Source organism: Somniosus microcephalus, chromosome 31, assembly GCF_052327205.1.
Source record: "Somniosus microcephalus isolate GS21.2 chromosome 31, FLI_Smic_1.0, whole genome shotgun sequence".
Taxonomy (NCBI): Eukaryota; Metazoa; Chordata; class Chondrichthyes; order Squaliformes; family Somniosidae; genus Somniosus; species Somniosus microcephalus.
The window spans coordinates 19,520,630-19,544,327 of record NC_141017.1 but is presented as its reverse complement, the minus strand read 5'-3'; the positions used below and the strand labels follow the sequence as shown (position 1 = coordinate 19,544,327).

At 50.0% G+C, this 23,698-nt stretch overlaps 1 protein-coding gene across 1 annotated transcript; it reads left to right on the top strand.

Annotated features, from left to right (window-relative positions):
* Nucleotides 1–519: 519 nt before the first annotated feature.
* Nucleotides 520–23,044, top strand: LOC147097606 (adhesion G protein-coupled receptor E5-like). Its single transcript, XM_085971576.1, has 8 exons — nucleotides 520–806; nucleotides 5,435–5,632; nucleotides 8,903–9,123; nucleotides 12,815–12,881; nucleotides 15,051–15,142; nucleotides 17,618–17,786; nucleotides 18,894–18,974; nucleotides 21,042–23,044. Exons 1-8 carry the CDS (start codon nucleotides 690–692, stop codon nucleotides 21,105–21,107), a joined length of 1,011 nt encoding a protein of 336 aa, XP_085827702.1. The 5' UTR covers nucleotides 520–689; the 3' UTR covers nucleotides 21,108–23,044.
* The last annotated feature ends 654 nt before the right edge of the window (nucleotides 23,045–23,698 follow it).

Below are 23,698 nucleotides of genomic sequence, written 5' to 3'. Positions count from 1 at the left end.
CAGTCTTTCTTCATAGCTGAAGCGCTCCAGCCCAGGTAACATCCTGGTAAGTCTCCTCTGCACCCTCTCCAAAGCAATCACATCCTTCCTATAGTGTGGCGACCAGAACTGCACACAGTACTCCAGCTGTGGCCTTACCAGCATTTTGTACAGCTCCATCATAACCTCCCTGCTCTTATATTCTATGCCTCGGCTAATGAAGGCAAGTATCCCATATGCCTTTTTAACCACCTTATCCACCTGTTCTGCTGCCTGCAGGGATCTAGGTACATGCACACCAAGGTCCCTCTGATCCTTGTTCAAAAAAGGGTGTAAGGATAAACCCAGTAACTACAGGCCAGTCAGTTTGACCTCGGTAGTGGGGAAGATTTTAGGAAGCTTTATAAACACCAGATTGGACCTATTCAATCATATCTTTCAAAAGGGAGTTGGATAAGTAGCTGAAGGAAAAAAAATTGCAGGGCTACGGAGAAAGGGCGGGGGAGTGGGACTAGCTGAAGTGCTCTTGCAGAGAGCCGGCACGGACTCGAGGGGCCGAATGGCCTCCTTCTGTGTTGTAAAATTCCATGACTGCAATATAAAAATGTTTCAGAGATAATTATTTCGTGTAACTTTGTTGCCTTGCTTATATACAGGAGAAGAACTCGCATGACCACGCGTATTGTGTCTTCTGGACAAGTGTCAGCGATATGATCGGTTGGCTGTCTGATGGTTGCTCAGTGATCTCTTCCAAGGGGAAGATAATAACTTGCAGTTGTACACATCTGACCAGCTTTGCTGTGCTGGTTTCACCATACCCGATCCCGGTACAATCTATATTTGGTTAAAATGTCTCTTTGGTTTATGCTGAATGGAACAGTGGGCCTCAAAAAGAACATCTTGGAGGGTATCAAAGGCTGGCGAGTCTAGAACCTGGGGTCACAGTTTCAGAATAAGGGGTCGGCCATTTAGGACTGAGATGAGGAGAAATTTCTTCACTCAGAGGGTGGTGAATCTTTGGAATTCTCTACCCCAGACGGCTGTGGAGGCCAAGTCACTGAATATATTTAAGGAAAGAAAGACTTGTATTTCTACAGCGCCTTTCATGGCCACCGGATGTCCCAAAGCACTTCACATCCAATGAAATACTTTTTGAAGTGTAGCCACTGTTGTAATGTAGAAAACGTGGCAGCCAATTTGCGCACAGCAAGCTCCCCCAAACAGCAATGTGATAATGACCGGATCATCTGTTTTAGTGGTGTTGGTTGAGGAATAAATATTGGTCAGGACTCCGGGGATAACTCCCCCTGCTCTTCTTCAAAATGGTGCCGTGGGATCTTTTACGTCCACCTGAGAGAGCAGACGGGGCCTCGGTTTAACGTCTCATCCAAAAGACAGCACCTCTGACAATGCAGCCCTCCCCTAGAGTGTCAGCCTGGTTCTTTTATGTTCAAGTGTCTGGAGTGGGACTCTGAACCCACAACCTTCTGACTCAGAGTTGAGGGTGCTACCCACGTAGCTACATCGATAGATTTTTGGATACTAAGGAAACCAAGTGATATGGTGATAGTGCGGGAAAGTGGACTTGAGGTAGAAGATCATCCATGATTTTATTGTATGGTGGAGCAGGCTCGAAAGGCTGAATGACCTACTCCTGCTCCTATTTCTTATGTTTCTTATTTTCTTAGGTTCTTAAGGCGGTTAAATGGAATTGAGGTACAGATCAGCCAGGGTCTGATCAAATGGAGAGCAGGCTCGAGGGGGCCTAGTGGCCTACTCCTGTTCCCATGTTCCCAGTTACGGTGGATGTATCCATGAAATTGTCAGGACAGTGCAGTAAACAAGGCAGATGAGGTACTGGGTACAAGAGCAGAGGGATAGAATACAACTCCAAAGAGGTTGTATTGTTGCTGTATATGGCCAGACCACATCTGGAGCCCAGAACCGCTTACTTGCAGTCTCAGGCACAGCTCACTAGGAGCCCTTTTCCCTTTATGCCAGAGGATTGTGGGTTCAAGCCTTGCTGCAGGCCTTAAGTACGTCATCTGGGCCGACCGTCCAGTGCAGTGCTGAGGGGGCGCCGCACTGTCGGAGGTGCCGTCTTTCGGATGAGATGTTATACCAAGGCCCCATCTGCTCTCTCAGGTGGACGTAAAAGATCCCATGGCACTATTTCGAAGAAGAGCAGCGGGAGTTCTCCTCGGTGTCCTGGCCAATATTTATCCCTCAACCAACATCACTAAAAAACAGATTATCTGGTCATTATCACATTGCTGTTTGTGGGAGCTTGCTGTGCGCAAATTGGCCGTTGCGCTTCCTACAGTGACCACGCTTCAAAAGTATTTCATTGGCTGTAAAGCGCTTTGGCACATCCTGAGGTCGTGAAAGGCGCTGTATCAATGCCAATTCTTTTTTTTGGTCTTTCTTTTAAACTACTGAGTGATGATAGGGCATTCCAGGATATATTTTTCCACGAATCGAAGACAACTTAATGGGCTTGTCCACTTCTTCTCTAACATTACCGATTGACGGAATGTATATTTACCATTATCTTTCAGGGTCGAGAGATATTTGAGTGAAGATGTCTGATCCTGGGCATCAACGCTTTAGTTTTGTGTAGAAAGTTAAACAGTGCGCGGGCACTACCCTGATAGATCAGTGTGTAAAGGTATAACTCATATAGTACAGACCAGAAGGGTCCCTGTCCGAAAACCAATCTGCGCTGAGTTAATTGAGTTCAATTGGGCAGCCGTATGGAGCTCTATAATTGGCCAGTGCACCCCTGGGTCAGGCAGCTGTATGGAGCTCTACAATAGGCCGGTCGGTCATCAGTATGAAACTTAACTGGACCAGCCACTTAAATACTGTGGATGCAAGAGCAGGTCAGAGACTGGGTATTCTGCGGCGAGTGACTCACCTCCTGACTCCCCAAAGCCTTCCGCCATCTACAAGGCACAAGTCAGGAGTGTGATGGAATACTCTCCACTTGCCTGGATGAGTGCAGCTCCAACAACACTCAGGAAGCTCGACACCATCCAGGACAAAGCAGCCCGCTTGATTGGCACCCCATCCACCACATTAAACATTCACTCCCTCCACCACCGGCGCACCGTGGCTGCAGTGTGTACCATCTACAAGATGCACTGCAGCAACTCGCCAAGGCTTCTTCGGCAGCACCTCCCAAACCCGCAACCTCTACCACCTAGAAGGACAAGGGCAGCAGGCGCATGGGAAACACCACCACCTCCAAGTTCCCCTCCAAGTCACACACCATCTTGACTTAGAAGTATATCGGCCGATCCTTCATCGTCGCTGGGTCAAAATCCTGGAACTCCCTCCCTAACAGCGCTGTGGGAGTACCTTCACCACACGGGACTGCAGCGGTTCAAGAAGGCGGCTCACCACCACCTTCTCAAGGGCAATTAGGGATGGGCAATAAATGCTGGCCTTGCATGAATTAATAAACAAAAAAGTAGGCCGGTGCACTCCTGGGTCAGGAGAGGGGCAGGGGAAATCAGTCAGGGCGACTTTTGCTGGAAAGTGCAGGTGTGGGTGTTGGGTGAGAACTGGATTGGACTTGATTGTGATGCCCCCCCACAAGATGTTGTTTGTGACTTTTAATGCAGAGGAGCAGGGATTGATCAGCTGAACGGCTCTTCAAAGATGTGCTGCTGGAGAGCTCTGGTTGCAGGCAAGGGTTGCAGCCCTCCTCTAACTCAGCAGTGTCCTCTCCCCCATCACGTTGATGGTCCTTGTCCAGTTGTGGCTTGGCGCCCCCCGCCCCTTGCACAGCAAAGTTATGGAGCGCAAAGCAATCTGCTATCATAAGGGACGCGGTTTCTACCCTGCAGTGCAGGACTTTGCCAAGGTTCAAAAGATGAGATAGGTCAGAAAGCAGCGGTCAGCTGTCCCAAGTTTAAGTATTAAAAGTTTTGGGGCGAAAAATTTCGTCGCACCTCCTTTGGGGCGCTAACTTCGCTGCCTGGAAAAATTAGCGCCTCCGCGACCGAAATTGAGTGGTAGCGCCCCAAGAGGGAAGCGAGGCGCTACTGGAAGCACCCCGCCTCCCTCTTGGGGCGCTGCGAGGGAACATCACGGCGCTATGTGCCACAGTATTGCAGGCCTTTCTCCTCTTCTTAAAGGGGAGGGGCCTTGCGCAGCGCAACCCATGGCCCAGCTGGGCCCCCGGGGATCGGGAGTGCCGACAAAAGAGCCCGGCACCCAAGAGAAGTGCCGGGCTCATGGAGCACAGTCGGCACTCCGCGGGGGGTGGGAGGGGGTGGCTGGTAAGGGGGCTGGGGACGGCAGCGGAGGCAGGTGCTGGCAGGCGGCCAGCAACAAAAATGGCCGCCCGGCACCTCACCTTTAAATAGCGCCTCCCCGGCCGCAGCTAGGCCCCCCTCTGCCCCGTCGGACATAGCGTCCGGCGGTAAGTCAGGAGACGCTACCGAAGATCGTGGCCGGGGTGTGAGTGGGACGCTGCGCACGGTGATGACGTCATCACTGGCGGCGCAGTGCCGTGGGGCGCTAGCGGTTAGCGCCGCCGCTAACCTCCCGCTGAATTTCGCCCGGGCGCGTGTTGCTTTGCGCCCCATTAGCGCCAGGGCGCTAACGGGAGGCGCAAAGCTGCCGAATTTTCCCCCTTTTGTTTGTAGGAAGGATGGAAAACAGAGGGGGAGTTCCACAGATATGAATCCTTGCAAAAAGAATGAGTACAAGATGGTGAGATGCTTTCCACAGAGTGAAGGATCACCATCACTGTAATGGTTTTTTAAATTCTTTCTTGGGATGTGGGCGTTGCTGGCAAGGCCAGCATTTATTGCCCATCCCTAGTTGCCCTGAAGAAAGTGGTGGTGAGCCTTCTCCTTGAACCAGTGGTAGCAGTTTGACACAGAGTGGCTTGCTAGACAGTGCTGTTAGGTAGGGAGTTCCAGGATTTTGACCCAGCGACATTGAAAGAACGGCCGATATATGTCGGGATGGCGTGTGACTTGGAGGGAAAAATGTACCAGGAGTTTAATGTCTTTTTTTTTAATCCCTTTCCTCAATGCGTTGACCCCTTGCTGGGGTATGGTTCCAGGGTGCCCTCCAGCATCTCAGCCAAGTGGCCACCACTGATGCGTGAGTTGAGACAGTGAGTATAAGCAGGACGTTCCGTCCCGTGAGAGCCTCATAGACTGACCTGATCCATTCTGCACCCAATACCCAAAACATATGCATGAACCTCTAGCATGGAACATTGGTTCGAGATGAAGAGTTTGGCTAATCTTCACCTCCTCAAATGGGGGTAATTACGGTCAACTGTAGCTTACCTGACATTGAGCACAGACTGGGAATCAAACCTGGGACCTTTCTGGACTGCGTGGATCTATCACTCACTGGTGAACTCGCTGAGCACGGTGAAGTTTAATTTCTGTATATTTCAATGTATTGTTCTTTGCTCTTCCTTATCAAGCCTCACGATGAACAGGGACTGCAATACATCACTTATGTCGGAGTTGGAGTGTCATTGGTTTGCCTCCTGCTCTCTCTCATTGTCTTCTTCATTTGCCGTTCAATTAAAAACATTAGAATCACTATCCACACACACCTGTGCCTGAGTCTGTTCCTGGCAGAAATCCTGTTCATTATGGGCATCGACAAAGCCAACAAGGTAAGTCCGCAACTCTTTACAGCGAGTAACATCATTGTTCAACAGGTAGCACTCTCTCACTCTGAGGCAGAAGGTTGTGGGTTCAAGTCCCCACTCCAGGGACTTGAGCACAAAATGCAGGCTGACACTCCCAGTGCAGTGCTGAGGGAGTGCCGCACTGTCGGAGATGCCGTCTGTCGGATGAGACGTTAAACTGAGGCCCCGTCTGCTCTCTCAGGTGGATGTAAAAGATCCATGGCCACTATTTCGAAGACGAGCAGGGGAGTTCTCCCCGGTGTCCTGGTCAATATTTATTTCTCAGCCAACATCACCGAAACAGATTATCTGTGACTACACTTCAAAAGTACTTAATTGGCTGTAAAGTGCTTTGGGGTGTCCTGAGGCCATGAAAGGCACTATATAAATGCAAGTCTTTCTTAATACAGATACTGCAGTCTCATCTGACTGCTTCTGAAATGAGCTTGGGGCAGTTCTGAAAAAAGGTCCTGGTGGCCACGAACATATAGCATGAAACTCCTGCTAGTTTGGACCTGATTGGTATTAAATTGATAATCTCACACGGGGAATTTCTGTCTGATTGCCCTCCTGTGTAGCACCTTGGGTCATTTTAAAGGGTTAAATAAATACAAGTTAAAGTTGCTTCATGCGCTTCAGTGTCAGCCCAGATTACATGCTCAAATCTCCGAGGTGAGACTTTAACTAACGATCTTCTGGTGCAAGGCAAGACTTCTACCCACTGGGGCAAGGGTGGCAGTGCAGAGCTCACCCTCCATTTATCCAATGAGGTGCCTCCCCATTGCACGTGTGTGGCATTTTACCATCGTACTTGATGTAACAAAAGAGTCTCACACATCAAGGAACTTTAAAGTAAGCTTTAAGCAACTTATAATTAAACTATATACAAGAGCGGTCTTCACCATGCCTCCAGGTGAAGCCCTTTTACCATACTGAGCAGTTCAGTATTTATACTAGTCCAAACACAGGAAGTGACGTATGCACAGGAAGTGATGTATGCACAGAGTTCACAGTTCACAGGAAGTGATGTGCACATAATTTCCCGGAAGTTATTATTATTATCACAGTACTCACCCCACCAGCCTACAGCCATCTTAATCTTCATTAAGTGTCGGGCCAAAGGAGGAGATATTAGTTGGGTGACTGAAAGCTTGGTCAAGGAGGTAGGGTTTAAGAAGCGTCTTAAAGGAAGAGAGGCCAAGGTAGAGAGGCGGAGAGGTTTAGGGATGGTGGGGGGGCGAAGGAAATTGAGGGTGCATAAGAGCCAGAGTTGGAGGAACGCTGCTTTCTCAGGGTGTTGTAGGGCTGGAGGAAGCTACAGAAATAGGGAGGGGCGAGGCAATGGAGGATTTGAACACATGGATGATCATTTTAAATTTGAGTGTGGGCCGGGAGCCAATATAGGTCAACGAGCACAAGGTTGGTGGCTGAGCCAGACTTGATGCGAATTAGGATATGGGCAGCGGAGTTTGAGATGAACTCAAGCTTTTGGAGGGTAGAAGATTGATGGCTGGCGAGGAGAGCATTGTCGAGTCCAGGATATGGGATGAGAATCTGAGCTCAGGGTCAAATATGACACCCGAGGCTGTGAACAATCAGGTTCAGCCTGAGACAGTGGTCAGGGAATGGGATGGAATCGATGGCTTGGGAACGGAGTTTGTGGCTTTGGTTTACCCAACGTTCAATTGGAGATAATTGTGGCTCATACAGGACTGGATGTCTGACATTTCAAGTGGTGGAGGGGTCAAGAGAGGTGGTGTTGAGCTCAGCTGGACAATGGAGCAGGGGCATTGGAAGTGGATGGTGTGGTCGGCCCTGTCAAAGGCTGCAGATGGGTCAAGAAGGATGAGGAGGGATAGTGCACCATGGCCGCAGCCACATAGGAGGTCAGGAGTACAGGAGTAAAGAAGTCTTACTCCAATTATACAGGGACTTAGTGAGACCACACCTGGAGTACTGTGTACAATTTTGGTCTCCTTACCTAAGGAAGGATATACTTGCCATAGAGGGAGAGCAACGAAGGTTCACCAGACTGATTCCTGGGATGGCGGGACTGTCGTATGAGGAGAGATTGAGTAAACTAGGCCTGTATTCTCTTGAATTCAGAAGAATGCGAGGGGATCTCATTGAAGCATACAAAATTATTACAGGGCTTGATAGGGTGGATGCTGGGAGAATGTTTCCCTTGGCTGGGGAGTCTAGAACCAGGGGCCACAGCCTCAGGATAAAGGGTAGGCCATTCAGGACTGAGATGAGAAGAAATTTCTTCACACAGAGGGTGGTGAATCTTGTGAATTCTCTACCCCAGAGGGCTGTGGAGGCTCAGTCATTGGGTATATTCAAAACAGAAGTCGATAGATTTCTGACTAGTAAGGGCATCAAGGGATATGGCGATAGGGCCGGTGAATGGAGTTGAGGCAGAAGATCAGCCATGATCTCATTGAATGGCGGCGCAGGCTCGAATGGCCGACTCCTGCTCCTATTTCTTATGTTCTTATGTCATTGTGACTTTGATGAGGGCAGGGGCAGAAACCTAATTGGAGAGATTCAAACCTGGGGTTGGGGGAAAGATAGGAACCGATTTGTGAGGCGACAACAAAACCCTGGCGAGGGTTGGATCCGGATTGCCTGTGATGCCCTTCACGGGCACATACACCATCTAGGCTCACAGATAAAGAACGCCCAGTTGAGTAGACGCAATTGGCCAAACAATACATGTGGAAATGTAAATATTATCAGGAGAGGTGGGAAGAAAACTGGTAAAAGATGCATAAGAGCATGTAAAAGAACTAGGGGGGCATAATTTCAGAATAAGGGGGCACCCATTTAAAACAGAAATGAGGAGGAATTTCTTCTCTCAGAGGGTCGTGAATCTTTGGGATTCTCTTCCCCAGAGAGCTATGAAGGCTGAGTCATTGTATATATTTAAGGTGGAGATAGACAGATTTTTGAAAGGTAAGGGGGTCAAGGGTTACGGGGAGCGGGCAGGGAAGTGGAGTTGAGGCCAAGATCAGATCAGTCATGATCTTATTGAATGGCGGAGCAGGCTCGAGGGGCCAAATGACCTACTCCTGCTCCTACGTCTTAAGTTCCAATGTTCTGACTACTAATTACAGTTGTCTACTGTTGATCAGCTGAGATCAGTAACTCAGCACAGACCAGGGATCAAGCAAGGGACCTTCTGGCCTGCGTGAACCACAGCCGATAATGTGTGTGATATCCTCACTGTATCTTTGGAATTTATGATTCTTTCAGATTGCGTGTAAGGCCGTAGCCATCTGCCTTCATTACCTGTTCCTGGCGTGTTTTGCCTGGATGTTTCTGGAAGGAGTCCAGCTTTACCTCATGGTGGTGAAGGTCTTCCACTCAAGGAGCCTTCGACGGAGATACCTGTATCTGTTTGGCTACGGTACCCCTCTTATCATTGTTGTAGTCACAGCAGCACTCAATATAGATGCTTATGGGACCGAAATGTAGTAAGTATGGGATGTCCAAACCTAAGTACACTATCTGTTATTTCAACAATGTCTTTAACAAAGATACTTCTATTATTTATACTTCTATAAATTACTAAATGATCTGAAAATAGAAAATTCACAAGTGTTAAATTAAGTTGTTATATTGTTTCTTCCTCCTCCCCCAACACACATTTGGGATGAACTCGAATCTCCCAATTATATAATTGGGGTACGGTAACATAGTGGTTATGTTACTGGACTAATAATCCAGAGGCCTGGTATAATGATTTGGCAGCAGTGAGTTCAAATCCCACTAACAGCAGCTGGGGAATTGAAGTTCAGTTAATTGAAAAGCTAGTATCGGTAATGGTGACCATGGAACTACCGGATTGTCATAAAAACCCACCTTGTTCACTAATGTCCTTTAGGGAAGGAAATCTGCTGTCCTTACCTGGTCTGGCCTATATGTGACTCCAGACCCACAGCAATGTGGTTGACTCTTAACTGCCCTCTGCAGTTCAATGAAGGTAGCTCACCACCACCTTATCATGGGCAACAAATACCAGTGATGCCCACATCCTATATAAAAATATCATAATGGAAAACTGGCTCAACAGTTGTCATCTGTATTTTTTGAAAACTTTGGTAAGGCACCAAGATGATGAGAGAGAAAACACAGGGACCAGCAAAGGGGTAATTCCTGATTTATGAATTTGGCACCTTGTTCATGTCAGTATTTCATTATTCTAACAGCAGATTCGCTGAATTGTTAATCGGAATGCCTGTATTACCACCTGACAGAGCCTTGGCATGTAGAGACATGCTGCATTTACACTGGGTTGGCCCTGGTAGAACAACTGATGCCAATGGGCTTAGTTGGTAAAGACACTGCCCAGTGCAGCAATACAGGCCAAGTACTGCCCAGTCCCAGTGTAGGAGATACATCAGGCATTGTCCAGTGTACCCAACCTGACCAAACACTGTCCAGTGTACCCAATCAGACCAGACACTGTCCAGTGAACCCAACCAGACCAAACACTGCCCAGTGAACCCATACAGACCAGACACTGCCCAGTGAACCCATACAGACCAGGCACTGCCCAGTGTACCCAACCAGACCAGACACTGCCCAGTGAACCCATACAGACCAAACACTGCCCAGTGAACCCATACAGACCAGACACTGCCCAGTGAACCCATACAGACCAGACACTGCCCAGTGTACCCAACCAGACCAGACACTGCCCAGTGAACCCAGACAGACCAGACACTGCCCAGTGAACCCATACAGACCAGACACTGCCCAGTGAACCCATACAGACCAGGCACTGCCCAGTGTACCCAACCAGACCAGACACTGCCCAATGAACCCATACAGACCAGACGCTGCACAATGAACCCAGACAGACCAGACGCTGCCCAGTGAACCCATACAGACCAGACACTGCCCAGTGTACCCATACAGACCAAATGCTGCCCAGTGAACCCATACAGACCAGACACTGTCCAGTGAACCCATACAGACCAGACACTGCCCAGTGTACCCAACCAGACCAGACACTGCCCAGTGAACCCATACAGACCAAACACTGCCCAGTGAACCCATACAGACCAGACACTGTCCAGTGAACCCATACAGACCAAACACTGCCCAGTGAACCCATACAGACCAAACACTGCCCAGTGAACCCATACAGACCAGACACTGCCCAGTGTACCCAACCAGACCAGACACTGCCCAGTGAACCCATACAGACCAAACACTGCCCAGTGAACCCATACAGACCAGACACTGTCCAGTGAACCCATACAGACCAAACACTGCCCAGTGAACCCATACAGACCAGACACTGCCCAGTGAACCCATACAGACCAGACACTGCCCAGTGTACCCAACCAGACCAGACACTGCCCAGTGAACCCATACAGACCAAACACTGCCCAGTGAACCCATACAGACCAAACACTGCCCAGTGAACCCATACAGACCAGACACTGTCCAGTGAACCCATACAGACCAGACACTGCCCAGTGAACCCATACAGACCAAACACTGCCCAGTGAACCCATACAGACCAAACACTGCCCAGTGAACCCATACAGACCAGACACTGTCCAGTGAACCCATACAGACCAAACACTGCCCAGTGAACCCATACAGACCAGACACTGTCCAGTGAACCCATACAGACCAGACACTGCCCAGTGAACCCATACAGACCAAACACTGCCCAGTGAACCCATACAGACCAGACACTGTCCAGTGAACCCATACAGACTAGATGCTGCCCAGTGAACCCATACAGACCAGACACTGCCCAGTGAACCCATACAGACCAGACACTACCTAACACCAATTTCACTGCGACCACGTGATCAAGCGTGTGATGCATGCATCTAGCCTCCTGTGTGCTCCCGATTTCAGGTGGGATCGAATTCCTGGGCCATTAACTCGGAACTCTGATCCATCTAAGACTTGAATACTGCTCCCAAATTTTCTATCATCTCTTGGACACTCCTGGGTAGGATTAAAGGGGAAGCTAGGGGGAGGAACTACCTCGCTCACCTGTCGCCACTTATCGGAGAACCCGGACCGCTGACCCTTCATAAAACCTACTTCTTTGGCCATACAGACTGGACAGTTGCAGGTTTGACCCTTGGCCTGTGCTCTTGCGAGCAACAGTTGCGTCGCTCCCATTGGCCTGCTCGCTTCAAGGCTGGAAAGGGAAGAGCAGCCAAGGTTCAGCTGCCATTAAGGGTATCACACAGAAGCTCTAGAAACATAGAAGATAGGAGCAGGAGTAGGCCATTCAGCCCCTCGAGCCTATTCTGCCATTTAATGAGATCATGGCTGATCATCCAAATTCAGTACCCTGTCCCTGCTTTCTCCCCATATCCCTTGATCCCTTTAGCCTTAAGAAATATATCTAACTCCTTCTTGAATATATTTAATGAATTTGCCTCAACTGCCTTCTGTGGTGGAGAATTCCACAGGTTCACCACTCTCTGGGTGAAGAAATTCCTCCTCATCTCAGTCCTAAATGGCTTACCCCTTATCCTTAGACTATGACCCCTGGTTCTGGACTCCCCGGCCATCGGGAACATCCTTCCAGCATCTAGTCTGTCTAGTCCTGTTAGAATTTTATAAGTTTCAATGAGATCCCCACTCATTCTTCTAAACTCCAGCGAATATAAGCCTAATCGACCCAATCTCTCCTCATACATCATTCCTGCCATCCCAGGTATCAGTCTGGTGAATCTTCGCTGCACTCCCTCCATTGCAAGAACATCCTTCCTCAGATAAGGCGACCAAAACTGCACACAATACTCAAGGTGTGGTCTCACCAAGGCCCTGTATAACTGCAGCAAGACATCCTTGTTCCTGTACTCAAACCCTCTCGCTACGAAGGCCAACATACCATTTGCCTTCTTAACCGCCTGCTGCACCTGCATGCGACTGGTGCACAAGGACACCCAGGTTTCGTTGCACTTCCTCTGGATGACAGAATGCCCCAGAAACTGATGGAGCCGGTAGGGACAACATTCCAGTCACCAGTGGATGTCCAAGCCCGTTAGAACAGGCAAATCAATGTTAGTGTGTTTAGTTGTATGAGCAGTTCAACTTGGAGCTTTGCACTGTAACTAGAATCTTCAATGAAAGTCCACCATGTACAATTAGAGTGACTTGAAACTTTTCTTTTCTTTCAAGCTGCTGGTTGTCACATGAATCTGGATATATCTGGGCTTTCCTCGGACCAGTCTGTGTAATTATCGGGGTAAGTTCCAGAAACAATCATCAAGGTGAAATAAGCTGCCATTCGTCGCAGTCATACCGACAGTTTTGAAGGGGAACTGAAGTCTGGAGAATGCTCCACGAAGCCTGTTCAAGAGCTGAGAACCGCTCCCTTATCTGGGAGGCTTGCCATCCCCTCTCTCGCGCTGTACAGGATGCAAGAAAAGCTGATAGGCCCCGTCACCTCCAACATCCCTCTCCGTTGCAGTCTGCCTCTTTTACCAACGGCCGATGCTCCTCTCATTTGTCCACTTTAATTCCTTCCCAGCTGCAACTATGTGACCTCCCGCACCCTCCCTCCATGGTGTTGAACTTCTTTGTTTCCTGGATCGCAGAATTATGGGATTCCTTCCCTCCCTCGCCCAACATCCGGGCTCTCCATCTGGGGCCAACGAACAGAGACGAGGAGCAGGAAACATGTTCCTGGCCAAGGGTCATCGACCTGAAATGTTAACTCTGTTTCCCTCTCTCTCTGCAGATGTTGCTGAGTATTTCCAGCAGTCTCTGTTTTTAACTGCTGATTTTACCTTCCCTCTCCCCAAAGGCCACAGCTTGGGAGGTAGGAAGCTGCTGAGGTTCCATCGAGGGCACTTCAAATGACCGGGGTGGGCGGCCTCGAGCAGTTCTGGGCCTTCAGGGCTCCGCTACAGATGGCGCCATCTTGGCCTGGGGCTAGGGGGGTGCAGTCTAGCCCAGCTGGCTACAGGAAACTCTCGATTTACCGGCACCTAAATAACCGGAAATCTCTGTTAACCGGCAAAATTCAGGAGTAGGTTCAGGTAAGTTTTACTTCATATTAGTGGCCGTTCCTGGATCTGTGGCCGTGTAACCGGGGTTCCTGCACCTGTTGCTATGCAACAGGGTCACCTGGATCTGTGGCCGTGTACTGGGCTCTCGTACCTTTTACGATACCTCTCTGTAATCCGGACTTTTTGATAAACCGGCACCACACCGGTCCCGTCGGTGCCGGATAAAAAAGAGTTTCCTGTATGTGGCGCTCTAACAAGGGCGCCGGTGGAGTGAGTGGCGAGGGAGCAGGCACGCTGTCGTCCTGAGAGAGGGGCAACAGGTGTCTCTCCCGTGGAGCCAAGGCCACTCTCCTGGGAAAAGGAGGAGAAGGTGTGAAGAAACCATGCATATCCTGGATCCGCAAAAAAAAAAAGAAACGAGTGCGTTAGCGACAGTCTTGTGAGGTGTTTAGAGGATGCGCCTGTCGTGGACGAATAGTTTGCATGCAGGTTGCAAGGTGTGAGGTACGGGGAAGTGAGGGTTGCATTCGTGGCGAGTATGTGTGAGTATGTGGAGAAGGAGGTGGAGCGAAGTGTGACGCAGTGATTGTAGGAGATTTAGCATTGTAAGCACTAAGGCTGGAGGTGTGAGCAGAGAGTAAGAGAGCAGTGTTCTTACCTTGACAACCCTGGTGAGATCACTGAACTTCTTTCAGCCATTTGCGCCATGTCCAGGGAGGTAAGCTCCTGGCATCGACCTCCTCAGCAACCTCTTCCCTCTAGCGGTGAAGATGTTACATGTGTAGCGCCAGCTGCAAGCCTGAATCATTATGAGCGGCCCAGCCCCAATTTCACCTGATCCCTGCGACCGCGTGATCAGGCGTATGATGCACGCTTGCCTCCTGTGTGTGCCCGATTTCAGGTGGGATCAAATTCCTGGGCCAGTAACTCGGAACTCTGATCCACCTGAGACTTGACTACTGCTCCCAAATTATTTATCGTCTCTTGGACACGCCTGGGTCGCATTCAAGAGGAAACATAGAAACATAGGAGCAGGAGTAGGCCATTCGGTCCCTCGAGCCTGCTCCGCCATTCAATGAGATCATGGCTGATCATCCAAATTCAGTACCCTGTCCCTGCCTTCTTCCCATATCCCTTGATCCCTTTAGCCTTAAGCTTGTTGCTAAGGGAAACTACCTCGCTCACCTGTCTCCACTTATAGGAGAGTCCGGATCTCCGACACTCCTTAAAGCCTACTTCTTTGACCAAGCTTTGACCATCTGTCCTGATATCTCCTCCTGTGGCTCCGTGTCAAAAATGGTTTTGTTAAGCGCCTTGGGATGTTTTGCTACGATAAAGACACTCTATAAATGCAAGTTGCTGTTGCTGTTATTGATGGCTAATTCATTGTTGTTAATTTTCAGCTTAATACAATTTTCTTCATCATTACTGTGGGGAAGCTGGTTGATAAATTTTCCATGCTCAGCACCGATATCCCGCACTTTAAGAAAGTGAGGTAAATTTTTAAGTTTAATCTACTTTCATTCTTCAGCCTTTCGCCTTCTTCTCTCAGTTAATCGATTTTCTATCTCAGTGAAAGACTAACATTGGTTGACTGGCTGCATCTGGTTACCAGTAAAAGTGACCATGAAGCAGTCAGATTGTTGTGAAAATTCCAATTGGTTCACCAGCGTCCCGTTCACCCATCACCCCCTGTGCTCGCTGACCAACATTGGCTCCCGGTCCGGCAACGCCTCGATTTCAATATTCTCATCCGTGTTTCCAAATCCCTCCATGGCCTCGCCCCTCCCTATCTCTGTAGCCCCCTCCAGCCCTGCAACCCCGCCGAGATCTCTGCGCTCCTCCAATTCTGGCCTCTTGAGCATCCCTGATTTTCATCGCTCCGCCATTGGCGGCCGTGCTTTCAGCTGCCTGGGCCCCTAAGCTCTGGAATTCCCTCCCTAAACCTCTCCGCCTCTCTCTCCTCCTTAAACCCTACCTCTCTGACCAAGCTTTCGGTCACCTTTCCTAATATCTCCTTTTCCGGCTCGTTGTCAAATTTTGTTTGATCATTCCTTCTGTGATGCACCTTTGGGCATTTTACTACGTTAAAGACGCTACATAAATGCAATTTGTTGTTGTTAAGGAAGGTGATCTGCCGTCCTTATCCGGTTCGCGCCACCACGTGACTCCAGTCCCATACCAACACGTTTGACTCTTAACTGCCCTCTGAAGGGACCCAGCAAGCCACTCAGTTGTATCAAAGACTTCAAAGAAGAAAGCCGACCATCCCCTTCCCAGCGCATCTAGGCGTGGGCAATAAATGCACACATCCCGAGAGTGAATAACAAAAAAATCCACTGTTGATTCATTTCAAGACCTTTCAGTTGGTTCTCCTAATTGCCTTGCAGGGAAAGCCAGGTTGCCAGGACACCCAAACCAGGAGGCCTAGGGGTTTGAGTCCATTCAGCCAAGGCTGCAGATTGAGTGTTACATATCACCTTGTATGGGGAGATTAGGCACAGACAAGATTGGTTGTACAAAAAGGAAAATACTGCAGATGCTGGAAATCTGAAATAAAAACAGAAAATGCTGGAGATACTCAGCAGGTCAGGCAGCATCTGTGAGGAGAGAGAAACAGGGTTAACGTTTCAGGTCGATGACCTTTCGTCAGAACTGGGAAAAAGCAGGAAATGGAACAGATTTTTAAGCAAGTGTAGGGGCTGGGAAAAGGGGGAAGAGGATGAAAGAACAAAAGGGAAGGCCTGTGATAGGATAGAAGGCAGGAGAGGTTAAGAGACATCGAGAGATATTCAAGGCGAGAGGAGATGGTAATGGGAGAGGTTAAGAAACAAAGGATGGCTCTAGATGAAGTGTGAATTGCGCCGGCAGAATGAAGGACAGCTGCCCTGTGGGAGAGAAGAACAGACACAAACAAAAGGTGTGGATAAAAAATATATGTGATAGGGGCCGAGGTTATGATCCGAAATTGTTGAACTCGATATTGAGTCCGGAAGGCTGTAAAGTGCCTAATCGAAAGATGAGGTGCTGTTCCTCGAGCTTACGCTGAGCTTCCGTGGAACAATGCAAGAGGCCGAGGACGGTGAGGTCTGAGTGGGAGTGGAGCGGAGAATTAAAGTGACAGGCGACCGGAAGCTCGGGGTCCCCCTTACGGACTGAACGGAGGTGTTCCGCAAAGCGGTCACCCAATCTGCGTTTGGTCTCCCCAATGTAGAGGAGACCGCACCGTGATTGGTTGTAGCTGTGCTTCTCGCCTTCAGTCAAAAGCCCACTGACTATAGTTGTCTTGGCTCATTTGGATTAGGTAATGGATGAGGCAGGGCCCCTGAATGTGAGTCAGTGCCTATATCTCAGGTGGACATCAAAGATCCCAGGGCACTATTTGAAAGAAGAGCAGGGGAGTTCCCTCCGATGTCCTGGGCCACTATTTATCCCTCAATCAACATCACAATAAAAAAAAACAGATGATCTGGTCATTATCACATTGCTGTATGTGGGAGTCTGCTGGGTGCAAATTGGCTGCCGCGTTTCCCACATTACAACAGCGACTACACTTCAAAAGTACTTCATTGGCTGTAAAGTGCTTTGAGACATCCGCTGGTCATGAAAGGCGCTATAGAAATGCTGATACCATTCTTTAATACTGATCTCCATTTTAAATAACTCTTGCTCATTTTCTTTCACTCTCTCCTGACGATTCTCACTGGGACACAGTTAACCCCATTGAGGCAGAGAGTGGCAGAAGGCCAGTCAACTGTGGAAATTACCACTCGGACCCAGTCCTACCCTCAAACATGCCGATGAGGGGTGAGATCCCGAATGGCTATTTGCTCTCTCTAGCTTGGCGGAGGCGGGGGAATGGGGGGGTAGAGGCAATGAACGCAACTCACCCTTTAATCTCTGAAGGTAGACAGGAGAAACAGTCGCAATGACTCTCAAAATACTTTTAATGGTGTTTACCTTTCCGCAGGTCATTCACAGGCACGGCGATCGCTCAGCTCTTTCTCTTGGGCGGTACTTGGTTGTTTGGCATGTTTCATTTCACCGATCGAACCATTGTCATGGCCTACATATTCACCGGACTCAACAGCTTCCAGGGGTTTTTCATTTTCGTCTTTCACTGCCTCTTAAACAAGCAGGTAGGCTACGGCGGAAAGACGTCAATATAGCGAAGTCAAGCAGTGCCGATTCTGCGACGCGGTACTCTCGCCTGGCAGCTCGAGTCCGAGGCAGGGCTGCAGCCACCGTAGCCCCCATTCTCCGACCCACACTGCCCAGGGGCATGACTCCCCGCTGGGGACCACAGGATGGTGGAGTCATTCCCTTCTGCGCTTATCAAGCCAAGGGATGTTGGTGTTGGAGAAAGGGACACTTTCCCTTTTTTGCGGGCACCAAGTGTCAGGAACAGCACATGTAGGTGCAGAATAAAACGTCAAGGTCAAGGTCTCAGCCGTGGCTCCAGTGGGTAGCACTCTTGCATCTGAGGCTTGACGCTCCCAGTGCTGCACTGTTAGTGGTGATGTCTTTCAGATGAGATGTTAAACTGAAGTGGACTTGTTCTCTCAGGTGGACATAAAAAGTCCCATGACGCTCTTTCAAATGAAGAGCAGGGGGAGTTCTCCGCAATGTCCTGCCCAAAATTTATCCCTCAACCAATACCTAAAAAACAGGTTATCTGGTCATTATCACATGTGGGCACAGGTTACAGCAGTGACGACACTAAGGGACATCCTGAGGTCGTGAAAGACCCATATCTAAATGCAGCTTCTTTCCTTCTTTTGCCCCACCCACGTCCTAATTATCTCCATTTCTCCCCCCTCCCCTGAAGGTACTAGCTCTTGTTGGGTATGGTTACAAGTGGCCTTTCTTCGTGCTAGAGTCTAGGCTGGAAGGTCACCCAGTTCGCCGTGCAGGGCACCAGCTCCAGCCCACACACTCGCGTTGTCCGGCTGGATTGTCCGGGTGGCGGATTTCTCCCCTCCCCCCACCCCTCGCTAACCCAGTGCGACACAGGCCAGTTGTCGCACTGCTGCTCCTCGCTAATCCTCCTGGTTCTGACCCAACAGAAGTAGCCGGCAGAGGAGGGGGGAGATCACTGGTGGCCGGGGGCGGGGGGGGGAGGTGTACACAAAGCAAGCATCGATTGGGATGTTACCGCAACAGGCTTGACTGAGCAGAGAGTGGCTGCTGCAGAATAAGGCTCATTCAGTACTGACGCATTTTTATGTCCTTTTACGTTTTGACAGATACGCAATGAATTTACAAACGCATGTTGCAAGTTCTCCAAAAGCACAAGTGGAACCAAAGGCCCTGGGACATCTTCCAAGGTAAGGGTCAAGGGTCAAGGGTTACAAATAGCATTGGAGTCAGAGGGAGTCAGTGAGAGGGGGAGAGGGAGGGGCCGTGTGTGTGAGGGAGGGGCCGTGGGTATTGAGGGAGGGGCTGTGTGTGTTGGGGGAGGGGCTGTGTGTATTGGGGGAGGGGCTGTGTGTATTGAGGGCGGGGCTGTGAGTATTGAGGGAGGGGCCGTGAGTGTTGAGGGAGGGGCCGTGTGTTGAGGGAGGGGCCGAGTGTATTGAGGGCGGGGCCGAGTGTATTGAGGGCGGGGCCGAGTGTATTGAGGGCGGGGCCGTGTGTATTGAGGGAGGGGCCGTGTGTATTGAGGGAGGGGCCGTGTGTATTGAGGGAGGGGCCGTGTGTATTGAGGGAGGGGCCGTGTGTATTGAGGGAGGGGCCGTGTGTATTGAGGGAGGGGCCGTGTGTATTGAGGGCGGGGCCGTGTGTATTGAGGGAGGGGCCGTGTGTATTGAGGGAGGGGCCGTGAGTATTGAGGGAGGGGCCGTGTTTATTGAGGGCGGGGCTGTGTGTATTGAGGGAGGGGCCGTGAGTATTGAGGGAGGGGCCGTGTGTATTGAGGGAGGGGCCGTGTGTATTGAGGGAGGGGCCGTGAATATTGAGGGAGGGGCCGTGTTTATTGAGGGCGGGGCCGTGTGTATTGAGGGAGGGGCCGCGTTTATTGAGGGCGGGGCCATGTATTGAGGGCAGGGCCGTGTGTATTGAGGGAGGGGCCGTGAGTATTGAGGGAGGGGCCGTGTGTATTGAGGGAGGGGCCGTGTGTATTGAGGGCGGGGCCGTGTGTATTGAGGGCGGGGCCGTGTGTATTGAGGGCGGGGCCGTGTATTGAGGGCGGGGCCGTGTGTATTGAGGGCGGGGCCGAGTGTATTGAGGGAGGGGCCGTGTGTATTGAGGGAGGGGCCGTGTGTATTGAGGGAGGGGCCGTGTGTATTGAGGGAGGGGCCGTGTGTATTGAGGGGGGGCCGTGTGTATTGAGGGAGGGGCCGTGTGTATTGAGGGCGGGGCCGTGTGTATTGAGGGAGGGGCCGTGTGTATTGAGGGCGGGGCCGTGTGTATTGAGGGCGGGGCCGTGTGTATTGAGGGAGGGGCCGTGAGTATTGAGGGAGGGGCCGTGTGTATTGAGGGAGGGGCCGTGTGTATTGAGGGAGGGGCCGTGTTTATTGAGGGCGGGGCCGTGTGTATTGAGGGAGGGGCCGTGTGTATTGAGGGCGGGGCCGTGTATTGAGGGCGGGGCCGTGTGTATTGAGGGAGGGGCCGTGTGTATTGAGGGCGGGGCCGTGTGTATTGAGGGCGGGGCCATGTGTATTGAGGGCGGGGCCGTGTGTATTGAGGGAGGGGCCACTGCCAGGAGCAATGTGTGAACCGTTTGTAACAATGATTGTGAACACCCCGTGGCATTGCTCTGGGTCAGTCCGAGGCAATGGTGGGCTTGATTCTCCTCCACAAACCCCACCTGGAATCAGGGTGGCATTGGCGAATGAAGAGGGGCGGACCACCGCTGCCTCACTGCCTGAGCTACATTTCCCTCCCCGACCTGCTGGGGCCGCTGCTGGCCCTTCCTGCTCTGCCCACCCTGAGCATATGGCAGTCACACCATGGGGGGTGAGGTCCTGGTTTCCAGGTCGATTTCCTTCTCGTTTTAGGGAAATAAATCTAGCGTCCTTACACGGTCTGGGGTTACATGTGACTCCAGTCCCTCACCAACGTAGTTGAGGCTGAACTGCCCCCTGAAGTGGCCCGACAGACCACTCAGTTGTAACTAAGGCTAGCGATGCCACATGTCCTAAGAATGAAGACTAGCTCCCACATCTCCTCACGACAGTACAAGCAACTTGAGGTCTGATGAAACAGGACGGCAAATTGATTTAAGCGCGATCTATTGTTGATGGGGGTAACGGTAGCCGACTGGACCCATCGACAAAGCAAAGCCTGGGGAGTCAGCTCTCGGCCTTATGGGAAGCTGGAGGAGTGGATTGAAAAGTGTTCTGGGACACTGGTAATCTCGTTGCTGATGCACATTCCTGTCTATTTGATTTCAGGGCCTGCAGAATTCGCGAAATACCCAAATAACCAATTCGAAAGTAGCCAGCAACATTTATGGTTGAGCAGCTGAGCTGCTCTCAGTCATTTCGTTTTGACCTGACCCTCTCCTGCCCTTTTCCTTTACGCTGGAGTTGGGCTTCGTCCGTGTCTACCCATTCTTCTGTGTTGCCCCATCCGTGCCGTGATTGATGGGCCAAATTCTTGGTCCATGAACTCATGCCCCTCCGCCCGCCTCCCTTCAGTGACCTCCTCCACTCAACATCCAAGCCTATGCATTCCTTTACTCGCAGTTCTGCTCGACGGGAGTCATTTCGACTTTGGCCGATAGTGTAAAACGGGGCGATCTCGGATCACCCGTCCCTTATACATCTCCCGACAAAAGATTCCTTCCTCTTCGACTTCAACAGAAAGCAAAATCAGGAGAGATGTATGTTGGGCGGCCGATCCGATATTACACGATCACCAAACGTTAATGCTACCGCGCCCCCTGTCCCCCCCTTCCCCCTCAAACATTTTTCAACGTCCTCCAGAGACCTGGACCAATAATCCAGTGATTGCAAATTCAAATCCCCACCACGGCAATTTGAGAATTTGAATTCAGTTTTTAAAAAAATTACAAACCTGGAAATAAAAAGCTGTCGGCAGTGCCCGTGAAGCTATTGGATTGTCGTGGCAACCCCCACCGGCTCGCTAATGTCATTTTCGGGAAGGAAACCTGCCGTCCTTTACCCGGTCTGGTGCCTCTACGTGACTCCAGTCCCCATGCCAATCTGGTTGACTCTTAACCACCCTCAGAAGCAGCCCAGCGAACTACTCAATTGTACCAAACCTCTACCAGCGATTCAAGGAGGATACCCACCACCACCGTCTCAGGGCGAATAGGGGATGGGCAATTAATCCCGGCCTTGCCAGCGACGCCCACATCCCTAGTGTGGATTTCAAGAAAAGATACGACACCATCAGCTTTGACAACCTTGCCTGTTTTTTCTTTTCACTGTGCGTGTTTTATTCAATTATTCATAATTTTTTGCGGGTTTAATTGTTTCGGTAACAATGTTACATGTTCTAGGTTAACGCTGGGCACTTCCAGGAGCGGGGACTGCTACAGCAGCGGGCTTTTTAGACTGGATTGCCATAGTTTGTGAGCCACATTTGCCTCCCTGGTCACAGATTGGATAGATGCGCTCGAGGTAACGCACGCCACACCTGCAGTGGAAGGAGCGATAGGACTCCCAGGATATTAAACATAGAAGATAGGAGCAGGAGTAGGCCATTTGGCCCCTCGAGCCTGCTCCGCCATTCAATGAGATCATGGCTGATCATCCAAACTTAGTACCCTGTCCCTGCCTTCTCCCCATATCCCTTGATCCCTTTAGCCTTAAGAAATATATCCAACTCCTTCTTGAATATATTTAATGAATTGGCCTCAACTGCCTTCTGTGGTAGAGAATTCCACAGGTTCACCACTCTCTGGGTGAAGAAATTCCTCCTCATCTCTGTCCTAAATGGCTTACCCCTTATCCTTAGACTGTGACCCCTGGAGAATGAAGTAGTTGACTCAGAGACAAGGGTCCTCAATTTAAATAAAGGAAACTACGATGGTCTGAGGAGCGAGTTGGGTAGGATTGATTGGGGAATGGCACTCAAAGGGTTGACGGTGGATAGGCAATGGCAAACATTCAAAGACCGAATGGATGAGCTACAGAATTTGTTCATCCCAGTTTGGCATAAAAATAAAACAAAAAAGGTGACTCAACCGTGGCTAACAAGGGAAATTAGGGATAGCATAAGATCCAAGGAGACGACATATAAATTGGCCAGAAAAAGCAATAATCCTGAGGATAGGGTGCAGTTTAGGATTCAACAAAGGAGGACAAAGGGATTAATTAAGAAAGGGAAAATAGAATATGAGAGTAAGCTTGCAGGGAACATAAAAACTGACTGTAAAAGCTTTTATAGATATGTCCAAATCTCCATCGCAGCCTATCCAGTGTCGAGGGAAGGGGTTGTGGGGGGTGCGGGGGCGGGGGGCGGGTAGCATTACATTCCTTCAGCTTGGCTTTGTACTGTTTCTTCCACTCGTGGGAAGAACACTTTACTGAATTTCAGCACACAGTAAAACACACCAAAACATCAGGACACAATAACATTGGAGAACAAAATGGTTGTCACAAGGCCATTAAGGAGGGAAATCAGGAAGCACTTCCTCACACAAAGGGAAGTGGAAATGTGAAATTCTCCCCTCCAAAAGGCTGAGGATGCTGGGATAATTGGACCTTTCAAAACTGAGATCGACAGATTTTGGTTAGTTAAGGGTATCAAGGGATATGGGGCAAAGACGGGTAACAGAAGTTGGTATAAATCAGCCACGACCTAATAGAATGACTGGGCAAGCTCGAGGGGCTGAATGCCTCCTCCTGTTCCTATGTTCCTCTGTTTGGTGACTATATTTAATGAAATAGGCTATATAGATATACTAGTAAATTGCATATGACCATTTGATCAATATAGGGTTTATTTTATATAGAATTACACAGAATGTACAGCACAGAAACAGGCCATTCGGCCCAACTGGTCCGTGCCGGTGTTTATGCTCCACACGCGCCTCCCTCCCGCCCCTCTTCATCTCACCCCATCAGCATGTCCTTTTATT